Source organism: Meriones unguiculatus, chromosome 12 (assembly GCF_030254825.1).
Source record: "Meriones unguiculatus strain TT.TT164.6M chromosome 12, Bangor_MerUng_6.1, whole genome shotgun sequence".
Lineage (NCBI taxonomy): Eukaryota > Metazoa > Chordata > Mammalia > Rodentia > Muridae > Meriones > Meriones unguiculatus.
In genome coordinates, this window is record NC_083360.1 from 30247980 (window position 1) to 30265202 (window position 17223).

General features: G+C 52.7%; 1 protein-coding gene across 2 annotated transcripts; it reads left to right on the forward strand.

The window, feature by feature from the left end:
• The first annotated feature begins 514 nt into the window (after window positions 1–514).
• On the forward strand, window positions 515–11885 carry Mxd4 (MAX dimerization protein 4). 2 transcript variants are annotated; one of them, XM_021643657.2, is made up of 6 exons: window positions 518–725; window positions 807–906; window positions 4023–4052; window positions 9573–9687; window positions 10763–10925; window positions 11400–11885. In XM_021643657.2, exons 1-6 carry the CDS (start codon window positions 662–664, stop codon window positions 11555–11557), a joined length of 630 nt encoding a protein of 209 aa, XP_021499332.1. In that variant the 5' UTR covers window positions 518–661; the 3' UTR covers window positions 11558–11885. The 2 variants fall into 2 exon arrangements, with proteins under 2 accessions (XP_060221479.1, XP_021499332.1); XM_060365496.1 differs by lacking the exon at window positions 4023–4052 and having other exon boundaries at window positions 515–725.
• The last annotated feature ends 5338 nt before the right edge of the window (window positions 11886–17223 follow it).

The window sequence follows — 17223 nt, forward strand, 5'->3', positions numbered from 1 at the left end:
GTTGCGCACGACGTGCATGGGCACGACAAAGCGCCGGGGCGCGTGTCCGCAGCGCATCCTGCCGGGTGTCTACTGAGACACGGTCCACGTCCTCCGGGCCCCAGCGTAGGCCGGGCAGCCGTCCCACCGCTCTGTGCTTCCTCTCGGCAACGCGTCCTGCCCCGGCGCCCTCATTGGCCCCTCGCCCCGTCGCCGGCCATTGGTCCGCAGCCTCAATTTACATAGAAGGACTGGCCCAATCGGTGTGCAATACCTACTTAACATGCACGACGGCCGCCAGTCAGCGAGCACTGGGGCCGGGCCACCACGTGCTGTTGCTAAGCTTGGGCTTCTAAATTGTTACTACTGGGGCCAGCCTATCCTAACCAAGCTTCGCATCTGTCAACATTCTCAGCCCTGCCCCAGGCGTTCGGCCAGTTCCCATTGGCCGACACTAGCCTAGGACCCGCCCCCCAGGCCAGAGCACCCGCGCCTATTGGCTGTGTCGACCGCCGCTCGCCTTATGTGTCAATTTGAGGGCCTGGGGCGGAGGGTGGCGGCCCAGCGCTGGAGTCCGCAAGTCGAGCTGGTGTGCCGCCAGGCGCGGGGCGTGCGGCGAGCAGAGCCGGCAGGAGCGCGCCGGGCAGCCGCCGCCGCCGCCGTCCCATGCGCGGGCGGCAGGATGGAGCTGAACTCCCTGCTGCTGCTGTTGGAGGCGGCCGAGTACCTGGAGCGTAGGGACCGAGGTAGCCGGCGCCCCTTTGTGCCAGGGTGGGCGGGCAGCGGGCGGGAGCAGGGGGCCGCTGACCGCACCGTCTGTCCCGCAGAGGCCGAGCACGGCTACGCCTCCGTGCTGCCCTTCGACGGGGACTTCGCCAGGAAGAAAACAAAGACGTCCGGCCTGGTGCGCAAGGCCCCGAACAACAGGTACCGCCCCCACCCCCCACCTCCCAGCCCCGCTCGCTGTGGCCAGCCAGCTCGGGGTGGCTCCGCCCGAGTGTCCCCGTCCTCTCCGCGTCCCCAGCGCAGTCCTGTGCGCACCCGGGCGGCCCGCCTGGAGGAGGTGCCGGCCCCGCCCGCGCGTCGCCATCTTCCCGCGGCCGCGCCTCCCGCCGCCGTAAACAGTGCCACGCGTACAGCGCCCGCGCTCGCCCAGAGCCGTTCTGGACTTTTCCAGACCGGAGAGGAGTTGTCAGTTGGTGCCGACCGCTACAACCTCGCTTGGGCCGAACTGGGCAGTCCTTCTTCCCTTGCACTTCTTGGAGCTGGCTGTGCTTTTAGGCCCAGCACCTTGCCCCCAGGAGCCTGCCAGAGACCCCTCCCTGGGTACTTACCAGTCTTGTGCCAGCCTACTGACGGGAAACTCCAACTACAAGTGCAGGGCTGGCCTTGTTGTGAAGAGCTGCAAGGAGTTATTTCTACCAAGAGTCCTAAGGTCCGACTCTCTTCGCCTTGGCCTTGTTCTTGGAAGAAGCCCTCAAGCTGGGGTTTGGGCATTGCTAGGACTCCTAAGGGTTCCACCTTCCTGGCCTCAGTGGGGACCATGGCACACCTGACACTGTCTAGGGGCCAATATTGGCCTAGCCACTCCTGTGTGGTCAGTCTGGGAGCTTCTCTGGCAGGATGGGGGCTTCTGGGCCCCTTGGCAGAGGGTGCGGCTCATTCCTGTGGCCTGTCTGTTCTTGGGAAACAGAGAGGCTGGCACAAGGACCTATTTCTGTGGTGTCCTAGGCCTGGCAAGAAATTGGTTGAATTTCTAACTGCCTGAGTCCCAGCCCCTGGTCTGTCTCCTGCTTTGGACAGTTTACAAAAGGACAAAGTATGTTGGAGGCCTCACTGCCCCAGGCTTCCACAGTGAGATGGCCTGGCCCCTCCTTCTGTTGCCCTAAACCCCAGGTTGGGAGCTCAGGTGCTTGTGGCATGGAGTACTCACAGCTGATAGGAATGGTAGCATTCCTGAGCTGAGGCCCTCAAATGCTTCTGCCATGTACACAAGTAAGCAATCTGACCTAGCCTTCTAAAAGAAGTCTTATTTTGATCTCTACAACTGAGGAAGCCAAGGCACAGACAGATTCAGTTGCTTGCCTAGGGCCGCTTAACCACCTCTGTCCCCGGTTTCTGGATGAGGTCCTAGCCTTCTACTTTCTGCTGGGATGCAGAACTGGGTGCAAGGGGCAGAGGATACAGAGGGCCTTCCTGATTTGGGTGCACCTCCCCTAAAGCTTCCTTAGACAGAATGTACTCCCTCAAGGCCTAAGGCCTTAGGGCCTGGTTGACAGCCCTTTCTCCCTGGAGGCTGTATTCAGTCAAGCTGAATTGAGGAGCTGGGAAAACAGGCCAGGGTGAGAGATGGGCAAGGGAAGCACTGAGGTAAGGAGACAGCAGCCCTGTGATTGATTCTTAGGACTTTGTACAGGACCCTAATGGCAGTGACTCCATGGGAGGGGGCTGGAGCTAGCCTTTCAGGGTCAAGTTCTTTGAGAAGGGGAGCTGAAGGATCAGATCAAAGTGATGACCAGACAGCATCTGGCACAGCCGTGACCTCTCCTCAGGCACAGGTGCTTCTAGAACCTGTGGGACAAGCTCCCACACAGGATTACTGGACTCAGGAAGAGTTCCAAGAAAGGCCATCCTCCCTCCATGCTGCTGAAGAGTGGCCCTGTGGTCCAGGGCTGGGAGCAAGACAAGTGTCATCCTTTGGTGCTGGAGGTGGAGGCCGTCTCAGCACTGAAGGCCACTGCTGACCCCAGCCTGCTACACAAAGTAGCAGTCTTACAGACCCAGTTGGGCTGCAGTTTTGGCTTGAAGGACAGTTCTCCAGAGGTCAGTGAGGAGCTGCTTAGCTCTGGTTGGCCCGTGGAGGGATTCTGAGGCTCTGGCTCAGCCCCAGTGACTAGCAGGTCTTGGAAGACCCTGGGAACTACGCAGTAAGGTTAGCCCAGGAATCTGCAGGGCCTGATGGGTGAGCTGGCACCCTGATGGCTTCAGTAGGTGGGGAAGGCAGAGTGTGTACGCTTTTTGGTGAAAGATAACAGATTCAAGTTCCGAAGCAATAGAAGAAGGGGTAGGTGGGCAGTGGCCAGCAGAAGCCCAGGTGGGACTTGGTCCAGGTGTGTCCTAAGCTTCCTGCTCGTATGTGTAGCAATCTGGGGACCGAGAAGCCCTTGTTGGTTTGTGGCATTCCCTTAGATTGAGAGAGACACTTGGAAACCTGAGTAGCACCTGTGGTGTTCAGAAGACTGCTGCAAGTAAGTGGGCTTGTCCTGTGGGGTTCAAGCAGCCCGTGGGGATTACTGTTCTGAAAGAAGGTAGATTTGGTCCCTGGCTAATATGTTCTAGTGTAATACAGCTTGTGAGAGAAATGGAAGCAGCCATCTTCTATGTAACTACAGGCCTCCAAAAAGCATACATTTCTTTCAAATGCCCCTGTAAGGTGACTTGGCTTTAACAGCTCTGTCCTGGATATTCCTATCTGTATGACAGAGTGGCCATGGGAAGACAGGATCATCTTGTCTCCTGAGGGCCTGGCCTTCAGGTTACATGCTCAGAATGCCACTGGTTCTGTGGTGTGTGTGTGTGTGTGTGTGTGTGTGTGTGTGTGTGTGTGGTGTGGCTTGTGTTGCATAAAAGGGCACAGCTGGCCTCAGGGAAAGGGGAGCAGAGAAGGAAGGTTGCTGGACACTTAGACATTTCCAATACCAGCTACTCCTGTTTCTTAGGACTTTCTACCTACTCTGGAAGGGGCCCTTTGTCCTCCTGCCAGTGAGAGCCACTGTGAGCCTCACTGGTTGGTCTGTGTGGCAATGGGCCCCTTAGATCTACTTGCATCTCTGTGCCCTCCTCCCCAATTTTTGTAATTCAGTGTGAGGTTACCCAAGCCTTTGGTAGGCAGCTGAATACCTGCCCCAGCTCTCAACATCCAGAGATATCCTGGACCTAGATCCTCCAAGTCACTGTGGAAGGGCTCTTGGCTCTCTACAAAGAGCCACTGTTGTTTGTGCTCTGCCTTAGAGTGAGCCCTGTCTTTCTATCTCTCTAAACAGGTCTTCACACAACGAACTAGAAAAGCACAGGTAAGTGGCACCCCCATTCCCATGTGAGCTACTGGATGTGACTACCCTCAACCCCCCTACTGAGGGATATTTTTTCTGGCCTGACCTGTCTGGGTTGCCAGGCTATGCTCTAGGCTCTGGAGAGGCCAGTTATAGAGGGAGCCAGGGTCTGTTCTCAAGCGTTTTTGGATTAGCAGACAAGGTCTGGGCTCAGGCCCTATTCTTTGGTGTTTAGCCAGGGGTCAGAGCTGGGAGGGTACCAAGGATTTGAAACATAGCTCCTTGTACTGGTAGCAGTCTGAGTTGGCTCCCTGGAAGAGGACAGGGGTGTGATTAGGTGTCCCTAAGCCCCTTAAGAAGCTTTGTTTCAGCTCTCAGTGCAGTGGCCTTTGCATGGGAATCAGCCATTTCCCCTTTTACCTTTGTCCTTTTGGGGCCTCCTTTCTAAGGATCTGTGATGCTCTGCATGACTGAGAGAGCACCAGAAGGGCATCAGGCCCAGGTATTCTCCCTGCACCCTGGCTCTAGTCAGCTCCTGGTATGGCTGGTGGCCATTGAGGCTGCTTCATTTTGTCGTTTGTGTCTCCCCTCTGACAGTGGTGACAAGGTATGGCTGGGCCTGGGAGTTTGGAGGTGAAGGAGATACTCGTGGCTGCCAGCAGCAGCCTAAGCGGAAGCAGAGGTATTTTAGGCCAGGCAGCCCCATAAGCAGTATGCGAGGGGCTGGGAAAGCCTCTGAGAGACGCTAGGCAGCAGCTCTATCCTGACCTCTGCTCCTGTCTGTAGAGTGGACCAGTTCTGTCTTGCCTTCTTGCAGTTTAAGGGGTGGGGTACATAACTCTGCATCCTAGATGAGCCCTCCTGGGTGCACTGGAAAAGTCTGGAGCCCAGCCAGTTCTTTCCCTCCCCCTCCTCCATGCCTGCGCCCAGTGCAGCGCCAACTTCCGCTCTCCCAGGATTCAGGACTCTAGTTGGGGCGGGTGGCTGGGCAGGGACAGAACACCATGTTCCCTGAGGAGATGCATTTCCTGCACTGGTTTGTGTGTTTGGGGGGTTCCCAGGGGGCCAGGCCACAGGGATGGAAGCCAGTGTGAGGCAGGCTTGGGGTTTCTCCTAGGTCAGAAGAGATCAAGCCACCTTGTCCAGACTCTGGCACATTGGCCTAGCCTATGGTGAGGGCTTTCTGGAAGCAGTGTTTGGGAGGACAGCTGGTGGTGAGGACAGATGGGGAATGCCATTGAGGGAAGAGTGGGTAGTAAGGGTATGGCAACCTCTAGGGAGGATAAGGGTTGACCTCTGACCTCTGCAGATATCCATTAACCTTGGCCTTGGTTTCTGCCATCCTCCATCCTTCACAAGCCTATAGTTAGACTGAGTCTCATGGAGGACCTTAATTTAACACAGGGTAAAATTGGATGGGCATCTTGGAGCTCTCTGCCACCCAGATCAAGGCAGAGTTTTTCTACCTAGCTGATCAGGAGGATATAGACAGCCTTGAGCAGTCGGGCCTGGAGCTTGGGCCCTGGTAGGGTCATCAGTTATGGCTGGCTGTAGCTGGCCTGAGATTGATGCCGGTGTTCCTGGCTGCTGGCTGAAGGAAGGGCTGTGTATTGTCCCGAGGAAGGAAGGAAACACATGGCTAGCTGCCTAGCAGACCATAAGAAGCATACCCTGGACACTGCCTTCACTGGAAGTATCCGTCAAAGAGACTCAGGTGGGCCTGTGGAACATCCCCTTTTAGAGCTTTGAACAGTACCCAGCCAAGCCTAGGCCTACTACCTACTACCTTTGTAGGTCAGTAACTCTGCTATATCTGGCAAGGCTGGCACTTGTGGCTGACCTCAGGGCCTGGCAACCCTCCTAGGCTCAGCTCTAGTCCTTGGTCGTAGCTAGTGTTAATGAGAGCTCTAGGTGTTCTTCCAGGCCCTTGGCACTCCTGGAATGTCCCAGTCTACTTCAGAGGTCAGGTCTAAGCCCTCAGCTAGGCCCCTAACCCAGGCACAAATATGGTTATTGAGGCTTGCCATGGTACCCTTGGCATGCTCTTGCATGGGTGCCCACAAGTGCCTGATGCAGCCATATGGAACCACACAAGGAACATGTTTGTTAGCAACAGCTAGAAGATGCTAATAAATAGAAAAGAATGGGGCTCCCCTGGCCTCGTCCTACTGACTGTGGTAGAATTCCTCACTGCCTTTTTCCCAGTAACCTGGCCTGGAACTTACTTCTGTCATCCAGCCAGGACTCTGACCCATATGTGCTGGGGGACCCTGGCATGGAGCCAAGTCTCCGCCCCCAGCTTTTAGGCCTTTCTTTGAGGAGTACCGGGTTTTGGTGAGACACTAGGTGTGGCAGGGTCAAGGGATGGGCTGTGAGGAGAGAGAGGGCTGTTGATGATAGTAATGCAGAAATTCCAGGAGGCAGTTCTGCCTCCTTTAGAAGCTCAGGGGTTTGACAAGTCTGGAATGCGTAGGGACAGCCATGCATGTCTTGAGTCTGGCGTGCTATAGTGACTTTAGGGAGGACTTAGATTCTAGACTCTAGGACTGTGATGCTCAGAATAGGGGAGGGCCTTTCCCACATCCCCTCAGCAGCCATAGGCTTAGCCCTGGGTGTGGACTCTCCTGGGTTTGGGTTGACATATTGCTTTTACATTGCTTATGTATGGTCATGTGACTTTTCTTTGCCTCTTGAAGAAATAACCTTTTTCTAAAGTATTATTCATGTGCTCCCTACACCCTAGCCAGAGACCTTATCCTGGTTACTTGGAGGCCCCTGAAATGATAAGGGGCCCTTGTTACCCACTATCCCCACCAGGATCCTTCATCCAATACCATGTAAGTGCTCCAGACCTATGTCCTTGTGTCCCCAGCCCCCTGGCCTCAGAGCCTGTAGAGGCCCACGGCTGTACATCCCAGGTTCCCTCTGACCTGATCATGGTGGAGCCGAGTCTTCAGATGCCCAGGGATGGTTCGTAGCACCCAGATTCTAGACATAAAATAGAAGTACTACTCAGTGGTCAGTTGGAACTGTGACAGGCCTCCCTGTGCCCCCCAAGTGAGTTCAGCCACCTCTTTCCATTCCAGTAGGTACAAAGGAGAAAATGAACATCTGCTCATTTGTTTGAGTCTTTATTTCCTAATTACTCATGGGATGGAGTCCGTTTTCATGTTAGATTTGCCCTTTGTTTTCTGCAATTCGCCTGTTTGTGTCCTTTGCTCATTGTTACACGGAGGCAGTATTCTTAATTTTTGATGTGTATGAGCTCAAAATATCACGAATACTAACCGTTCTGTCTTTTTATATGTACTGCAAGTGCATTCCTACTGTTAATTGTCTTTCAGCCATGTTTCTTTCTTGTACAAACATGTCTTTCTCTGATTGTAAAAGTAAATGTGGGGTTTTAAAAAGCATAGAAAACCTGGAAAATACAGAAGAGCACAAAGCTAAAGAAATAAAGGTTGCCAGCCGCATCCCTGGAGATGCATGCTTCCTGTGCTTCATTGTGTTTTGTTGAGTCTCTTCTGTGCGTCTGCTCTTTTTATTTTTTAAACAAAAGTGGGTCACTTGTCACATGTGGTTCTGTATCCTAATGTTTTCACTTAACACTCACGAACTGGAAAAATAGATACACTGAAACAACAGTGTGGTCATATCTGGGACAGAGAACTTGGGAATACTTTGTTTCTTGTCAATTTGCACTTTCTGTCAATTTCCAAAAAGCCATTGCTGCTGACATGATTAAGTGGTGGGTTGTAGGAATTGCTATTTGCTGTGTAACAAGTACAGCTGGTGAGAAGGTAACCTGGCAGCTTCACCTGCCACGTCCCAGTGATGGCTCCAGGACAGTGGACACTCTCTCTGGAAGGCTCCATCTCTGTTTCCCAGTCCAGCTTTCTTCAGTTCCTAGGGTTGTATGCGCACTGTGCTGGAAGCGGTGCAGCTGAGATCTGGATTCTCTGGGAGGGTAACCATGCATGCAGTAGCATGGAACCGGGAGCTGTCTGTGTGTGGTGAGACTGAAGATCCTCTAGCCTTGAGGCAGGGTCTGGGGCCTACACAGATCTCACTCACTCTGCCTCCTGGCTAAGCCCAGCCTCAGTCTTGTGTCTGAGAAATTCTTGCAAAGGTCTAACTCCAGTTCACCAAAAGGACCTCTAGGCCTCAGGGTCCTAGGCCAGGACACTAGGTGAGAAAGTGCTTTGTCAGCAATGGGTGCAGTTTGAAAGGCATAATGGCATGGGTGGCACTCCAACCCTCTGTGTGTGGCTATTAACATCTCTCTACAGTCTTCCTGCTCCCAAGGGCCCCCTCCTCTGTCCAAGAAATGGCTGTTCCTGCCTGTTGTCCTTCCAGAGTCTTTTAGGACTGAGAGAGTCTGTGGGTGTACTTGGGCTTTGTGACTATATATTGGTTTTTTTGAGACATAGTTTCTCTGTGTAACCTTGGCTGTCCTGGACTCTCTATAGACCAGGCTAGCCTCGACTCACAGTGATCCACCTGCCTCTGCCTCCCTGAGTGCTGGGATCACAGGTATGCGCCACCACACCTGGCTCTCATACAATATACTCTAATCATGGTTTCCCCCATCTCCTTCCAGATTTTTCCCACCTCCCCGACCCATCCAACTCCATACACCCCCCTCTCTTTAGAAGATAAACAGGCAAATTTAAACAAACAAAACACTGTAAAAGAAGGAGTGTGTGTGGGCACTGGCCATGACAGGACAGATGGGCAACAGGTTTTCAAAATCTTCAAAAAAAAATTTTTGTTTTTGACCTGCCAGTTACACTTCTAAGAATTTGTCCAATTAGAAATTGACTTAGAAACCACCTTGGCTTCCTATAGGGAGCATGGTTAGCTCCATAAGCAGATAATGGGCAGAACACTGGTGTCCTGCAGATGCTGGTCAGGTGGAATGTGCAGACAGCGGCCTCTCTTATTGTTGGAATGTCAGAGGTAGTTCTGGAGGTGAACTGATTGTGCCTTCAGACCAGGCAGTGAAGTATTGCAGCACACGAACAAGTACTATGAATATGGCTCCACGTTTTGTGAAAAAAATAGATTCACACAAATGGATACAGGAACAAAAATCTGGAATGATGCAGTTTCCAGTGAGACCACAAACTCAGCAGAGAAAGGTGGTCCTCAGCCCTCCCTCTACCTTTTCAACTCCTGTTTCTGTCAGGACAAGAGTGACTAGAGCACACTGTACAGGGCACAGTAGGTGACTCAGATATTTGTTCCCTGGGCTCTTAGGCCCAGGAATCATGTGGACACCACATCCACAGAGGTACCTGTGACAGGCTGCTCCTGAGTGGAGGTATTATCCAGGCCAGGAAGGAACTCCTGGAGAGGGATCCAGATACTCCAGCCTTGAGGCAGAGTCTAGGCCAACTCCCAGGCCAAGAGGCCAGCCTATAGTGGTGCTGGGGCCTGTGGAGGTTCCCAGCTGGCCACTTTCACATTGTACCAGCCACACTTGCCATAGTTCTGTGGAATTTGCTACCTAGCTTGATAGTCTGTCTCTGGCTCTTTCAGACGAGCTAAACTCAGGCTCTACTTGGAGCAGCTCAAGCAGCTGGTACCCCTGGGCCCCGACAGCACACGCCACACCACTCTGAGCCTCCTGAAGCGTGCTAAGATGCACATCAAGGTAAGCATGCTGTGTCCAGTCAGCCACCCTGAAGTCCCCTAGCCATCCCTACCCTTGGGCAGCAGTGGTTCAGAGGAGCTGGAGGTAGGTGGTGGAATCACCCAGCAGGTATGTATCAGGAGCTTATGGGGAAGCCCAGCAGAAGCTGATTGGTGATGTGGAGGCTAAATGGCTTGTGTTGGGTTTTGTTGAGTGGTGATTGGCAGGGAGACAGGATAGTTGGCTAGACAGGACAGGCTCCAGGCTGGTACAGATAGTTCTCTATAGTGCTGGGCTATGAAAGGGAAGCAGCTGAAAGAAGAGACAGAGGTAAGAGAGGGGCAAGAGGTCATTGTTTGCCTTCACAGACAGTGTGTAAAGGGGAGAGGGAGGAGTGGTAGAGACTTCTTAGGAGTTGGTGTGAGGCTAGGTGAGGGAGATGTTGCCTGATGCAGTTCAGTGTTCTCAGAACATTTCAGTCAACCACAGTAGGTAGGTCTCTTTCCCCTCAGAGGGGGTCCTCTGTCCCACAGGTGTGGCCTCACAGGTCGGGTGGCAGTAACTTTGAAAGAGTTATATCCAAGGCCCTGGGGTTTTGATAGAACAGCAGTGTCTCAGGTGGGCCTTAAGAAAGTGGGAAGGTCTGCCCTAGAGAATACATCAGGCCTGCTTGCAGGTGCCCTCACCATTTTCCCAACACTGTTCCATTTTCACGTGATGTGGCTAGACTCAGTGAAAGCCCAGTCTGGGGGCAGGTGGGCTCTCATGAGTAGGGCTGGAGGGAGGTGCCTGCCAGTTTGGATGACACTGCCTCAAGGCTTGAAGCCCACATGTGTCTGCACTTCCTGGGGCTAGCCAGCAGGACTGGGCATTCTACAACTAAGTCAGCAGGCTGAGAGTGAAAGACCAAGCTGAGTAAGTGGTCACCTTGCTGGGGTGAGGAAGGAAATATTAAGCCTTTGGCTGGACAACTCTGTGGCTCTGTCTAGCAGGCCATGTTGTAGGTAAGGATCCTGCCTGTAAAGTGTCTGTGCTTATGCCTAAGGAAGCTTACTCCTTCTTGGCTATGGGATCACAGACCACCCTCTATCCCCAGAAACTGGAGGAGCAGGACCGCAGGGCACTAAGCATCAAGGAGCAGCTGCAGCGGGAGCACCGCTTCCTAAAGCGACGTCTGGAGCAGCTATCGGTGCAGAGTGTAGAACGTGTGCGCACTGACAGCACTGGTTCTGCTGTGTCCACGGATGACTCAGAGCAAGGTAAGTCCCCAGGCAAGCAAGGTATAAGCTGGGGCAGCCCATCCCTGGCCTCTGGGTATGGGGATCACCAAAGTTCCAGGGGAACAAGGAAGTACCTAGTGTGGGAATGATCCTAGAGGTGACAAGGCGTCCACGCCACTTGAACTAACTTCTGGCAGTACTACAGCGATTCTCCAGCCTTGCATGAAGAAGGGATGGATGGGAAGAAGACAGTGAGGCACAGAGGCCATGGTATGGCTGTGTGAAGACAGAGGATGACTCACCTCTGGACAATGTGCTACAAAGTCTGGGTTCATAACTTGACTTTGACTAGAACCATCCTAGCCTCTTCTACCTGAGGGCCCAAAGGACCTCTTTTGCTCCCCTAATCCCGGCCTCCACTTCCATAAAAGAGAAGTATGGGCTCTCAGAAGGGAGCCTCAGGCTGGCTTCCGTGGAGGGCCACCCTGACCCATCCTCTCTCTGTTCTCTCAGAGGTGGACATAGAGGGCATGGAGTTTGGCCCTGGGGAGCTGGACAGTGTTGGCAGCAGCAGTGATGCCGATGACCACTACAGCCTGCAGAGCGGTGGCTGCAGCGACAGCAGCTATGGGCACCCTTGCAGGCGGCCTGGCTGCCCTGGCCTTTCGTAGGCTCCATGTTCTTTGCTTCCTGGCCCACCTGCCTGCTCACCTAGCCAAGCGTCTCAGCCTTCCAGTCCTCCCTTGACTGAAGCCAGCCTCGTCATGGGCCTCCTGCTGTGCCATTCTCGAAGCTACAGCTGCTGCCTGGTCTGCCTGCCTTTGCCTGACCACCCTTTGGTCGGGACTTAAGCTGCCTGCCCCTTCTCTGCAGGGCAAGGCCCCATGCAGGGAAGCAGGGTCAGGCGCTCACATCTTGGAGCCCAGCGTAGCCGCCCACGATCTGTTCTCAGATTCCTAATCATTCCAGAAGTATTAAATGTTGTTGCTACAAATCTCAGTGGGATCCGTGTAGGGGCCTTAATGACCACCATGGGGAGCTTGAACCCCATCATCGGATCCCAGGAGAGAGAAGTGGACTGAGAAAGGAAGGAAGAAGGAAGGAAGAAAGGAAGGCAGGCAGGCAGGTGCAGCAGTCCGTCCATCCATCTATCCATCTACCTGTTGGTCCACACAGACTCCTGAGGTGTGGACAGAGGGATCTGTGAAGGGCAGGACTTGGGTGAACATCTGGAACAGGTGGGTGGCCTCCTTTTCCATGGTGTCAGGAGCCATGGGGATGTTCCTGGGGTCTGGCTGGACCACCTTATATCAAGTTGGGTAGCTTCTGCTCTTTTAGGACCATCTGATGTATACACATACACCTAGGCTCACACCTGCAAACATCTATCTACACACAGACATGTGGACATCAGAGAATGTATGTCCTGAGATAGTTTGCCTGAGGTCATTTGGAAATGATGGTCCCTAGCCTGTGCCTGACTCTCACTCAGGCCCCTGCTTACCTAGGCCAGCCCAAATGGCTCTGCCTAGTCTGCACAGGAAATAGATAGGGCCTTTCTTCCTGGCAAGGGACTGGAATAAGCTGGGTGGCAAGCTGAAACCACTGAGTCCTCCAAGCTTTCTCAACTCCCTTTCTTAAGAAAAGAAAAAAAGGAAAAAAAAAAAAAAAAAAGTGCGACAGGGAGCTCCCAGAAGGAGCCTCACAAGCTCTGCCCAAGGCAGCCTCAGCTGGCAGAGGCTTTGCCCAAAACACAAAACAGAAACATTTTTAAAAAGAGAAAAAAAGCTCTGAAGGCTCGCCAAGGGACATGAGTGTGTGCCGTCTCTATTTCCTGTATGAGATTTTTGTACTCTATTTTCCTAGCCATTGTTGTGTCCTGGTTTGCTGAGGGGTGGGAGCAACCCAGTGTCTCAGGGACCCGTCCTCTGTCACGTCGTCATAGTGTGCCTTGTGTCCCCTGTCTCACCCCACCCACTGCCACCAGCACGTCCCCATGGCTTATGGGATGCACCAGGCCTGTTGGCAGGTGCCCCCCTTCACTGCTTTCCCACAGGTAGCCCCTAGCCCCTCCCAGCAGCTGCATCCTCCTGGGAGGGACATGTGCATGCCTGTGTGACTCCCGTCGCTAATTTTTTGTATCCTGCAGGGCTATGACCTGCCTCCAGTGTTGCCTCCATGGTAATTGGCAGGGTGGCTGCGACTGAAAGTTTGGGGACAGCAGGCCTGCTGGCGTAGGGCCTTTTCTCTGGGCCTTGGGCAAGGACCTGGAGTGTCAGCCATGGACAGCTGATAAGTACAGCTCCTCTGGAGGTTAGGCAGGCCTGACCAGGAGGCTTCTGTTGGCCTTTCAGCACTAGAAGACCTTGTCTCTAGGGGTACCACACAGCAATATTTGGGTAGTGGCCATGGGCTGGCCCACAGCAGCACCTGCCACCTCCTCTGGTGCATCTGTAAACAATTTCTAAACTGTGGGGGAAATTCTTGTTTATCTTCAGTCATGCCAATGAGCATCCAAGGGTGGGTGGTTTACTGATAGGCAGAACAGGGTGCCTGGAAACAGCTCTGGTATAGAACTTGCCTTTTGGGTACTCCAGATGACAGGTGGACAGCAGGCCTGGGTAGGAGTCCATGAAATAGAAGGATAACCAATATCTTAGTAAATTGGTTCTGTCTACATTTTCAGCCCAACTGGGGATTTCAGTGTCTGCTGAGCATGTCTCTTGGGCATTTGTTTTAAGCACACCCACCCTTAGCACAGGACAGAGCTATGTTTAAAGGCCTTGCTTCAGGGTCCTGGAACTCCAGGATTCCTGATGTGCCCTGAATTCTTATATTATCAGCTACTTACTCCATCTGCAGCACCTCAGATTCTGCTTCCACCACTGCCAGCAGAGTCCACTCTTGGTGATCAGAGTGGCCCCTTGGCTGAATTTCATGGCAGCTCAGCCCTTTGCCTTTTCAGGCTATGGTTCCCATCTAGCCTAGGAGTTGGCCTCCTCAGTCACCCAGGGGTGCTAGCCAGCTGCTCCTCCCACTCACAGGTGTGTGAGGGGTGGTCCATAGGCATGGGAGCTGGTGCTAAGAGTTACATATTCATTAGTCCTCCTCCTGCTCTCTACCATTTGCACACTATGGCCACTACTGGTGGCCATGGGATTCAGCCAAGGCTATTGTGTATCTGTAGAAAGAAATCAGGACCAAAATAGCTGCTGCTGTGTCCTCCACTTGCACCTGTCCATGCAAGCCAAGTGGTGCTCCATAACAGAACTCAGAACTTTTAGCTCAGGCTTGTATCCCTTACTGGGAGGTGGTCCAGATATACCAGACCCACCATTCTGCTGCAGGCCCAGCTGGTCTAGCAGGAGAGGACACAGAGGTTTTATCTCCGTATGGGCCCTAGGCCCACCTCTGTAGTCCTACGTTGCAGCTGCTTGAGCGTGCCTTCCTAAGCAGATGGAGTTGTGCACCAGACTGTGGCTGGACAGTCCCTACCCTTCTGTCTGCCCCAAGCCTTCCCTGCCTCTGTGGGGTCAGTTAGCCTTTCGCCCCTTGTGTCTGCACAGAGGATCTTGACCCCAGCCAGGCCAGCAAGCAAGTTATCTCAGGCCTCTAAACTAGGGCACTAGGGCAGGTTCCGTGCCAGAGTCTGGGGCTACACAAGAGGCCTGGTGCCAGTGCAGTGGGTGAGTTATGAGACCTGAGCTACAGAGTGGAATGGGCCCCCCAATCCCACCTGTCTAACAGATGGGGCTGTGCTGTGTCATTCTGTCATTGTAATATAAATACAGATTTTTTTTTATACCTCATCTTCTGTTTCTAGTTCTTTCTGTCTCCCTGCTTTGCTCCTTTCTCTCTAGCTTCAGCTAGAGGGCCTGACTCACTGGAGCCTGGGTCATCCTGGCCCTTGGGAATCGGCCTTCACATGTCCACAACTTCCATTTCCTGGTAAGCTGCATGAAGGCATGGGTGGAAGTAGCATACACCCTGCTCTGCCGGTGTTCCTGTTGTTGGCCTTGTAGTTCCACCCTGTTGCTGGCACTAAGACACTATGGGCCCAAAGCTTAGTCCTTAAGGGTACTATGCTGGCCAGGAACCCTCTGCACAGAAGTTGCTGGGTCTCCAGATCACACCTCAAGGACCCCCTTCCTGGGCCCATCCCAGCATCCTCAAGCTGACCCTCAAGACCTACTGTGCTGAGGTGCAGATGTGGCCAGCTGTGCTTTGGTTCTAGCATGGGGACTTAGGCTTCTGGACTGTCCTCACAGACGCAGCTGTAAGGTTGTTAGAACACACAGTGGAGGAGAAAACAGGACGGTGTCCCTGACACGCCACTGCCAATAGGGAAGCTCCAGCCCACTGGCAGAAATACTGGCCCTGATTCTTGGAGGACTCAGTGTCTTCCCAGAGAGAGGAGTGCACTGAAGCTTGTCCTTCAAGGATTTGCCACCTTGAATACCTTAGCATGGATCGGGACTTCCACAGAGCATGGTGTTACTACACTGAACCTCTGTCGAGCCCTTTGGAGGTGGCTTAGTGGCACCTGCTATAAAGTTTGAGAGTGGAACCATGAACCCTGGAGAGGGATTAGTTCTCTCAGCAGGCAGCAGCAGGCTCTGGATTCTTGTATCCCTGCCTTCTTTGCCTTTTGTTGGGTGCAGGAGAAGGGATGGGAGCCTTAGAGAGGCAGTTGAAGGTGATTCGTAGAGAAAACGTTTTCTGATATGAACACAATTAGAACGTTGGTATTGGTACTATTTGAGTACTGATGCCAACGCGGACATTTAAGTTCCAAATACTGTGGTTTTCAGTCTTCCCCTGCTACCATTTCCTGTTGGGGGCAGTGGGTGCCAGGGTCTGTGCTAAACACACTACATAATTAGCACCTGCTGTAGTCTTGTTGGGTCCATCTCATGGTTAGGGAACTTGAGGCTCAGAGATGTTTTTGTTTTTGAGGCAGGGTTTCTCTGTGTAGCCCTGGCTGTCCTGGATTTATTTTGTAGACCAGGCTCTTCTTGAACTCAGAGTTCTGCCTGCCCCTGCCTCCTGAGTGCTGACATTAAAGGTGTGCACCACCATGCCTGACAAGGCTCAGAGATGGTACTCTTTCCATACTTATCTTTCCTACCCTGGCACCTCCACACACAATCCCTCCACCTCTATATTCCTTAATATTTACCCTCCAATGACATCCCTGCATCAATGCGAACCCTTGCTTACTCCCTTCTTGACAGCCAGAGAGGCCCAAGGTGGCCCTGCTGCTTTCACCCCCTTCATCCCCAGAGTTAAACTCAGATGACTGCTCTTTCCTGTCCCTCACCTCAACCCAGCCTACCTTCTACTCAGCCCTTTGTCCTTACCGTCTCATTTTGGATCTCACGGTTAGGTCAAGTCCAGCTTCCTCTGTAAAGTGGGCCTTGAGTGCTTTGTCCCTTTCCATCTTCCTTTTGTTGAGATTACGGTCTTATAAATCAGGGGCTGGTATAATCTGGACTAATTGCTAGTGGAACATTTTATGGCTTCTTCTTTTCCCAGTCTTTAGCCAGATAGCTGGGGCACAGGAGCTCTGGATTTTTCCAGAGTTAGGCCACTGGCCAGAGAAGAGAAGTGAGTGGCTCTCATCCCAGTCTTCCTCAACTGACATGAGCCTCTCAGCCAGCCTAAGGTCCTGGGCAACTAGAGTCCCTAAACTCTGCCAGGCCACTTGTCACTGGCTTCAAACTCCAAAGACCCCTGCCCCTACCCATCACCATGGGCCCCTTCCTACTGGTGCAGACCCAAATGCTCTTGAGTTTGGTACCAAGTTTTCACTTTTGTCACATGAGTATAAATACAATGAAAAGCAAACTCCCCTCCCCCAACTCCGAGGTCTAAGAAAAGTCAACTTCCTTCTGGAAGAACAAGACCAATAGGAAAAAGCTTCCAGACCACATCTCAACTGGCTGACAGCCCCAGGGTTCTGCCAGCTCCTGGGGCTCCCTTCCTTTACCTATTCCTGAGCTGTTCAGTGCCAGCTTTCTCAGATCTTTTGTGACTGAAAAAAAAATTTTTTTTTTTTTTTCAGAATCAAGCTAACACATGCCTGAGGTTGTCTCTCCCTTGCTTAAAACACAGCCCCTCTCTGTTTTATTTGGAGACTAGATCTCTTCAACTTCCATTAGACTGCTTCTAAAAACAACCTTCAACATCACAGTTGTATAAAGATTTTTAAAACTGCCTGAAAAGATACTAAAACATAAAACATTTGTAATATTGATGACAGGAGAGTAAGGCAGACAGCAAAGACACATGGCCCTACATTTAGGTTTCTTTCACCCATTACATTCTCACAACTTTC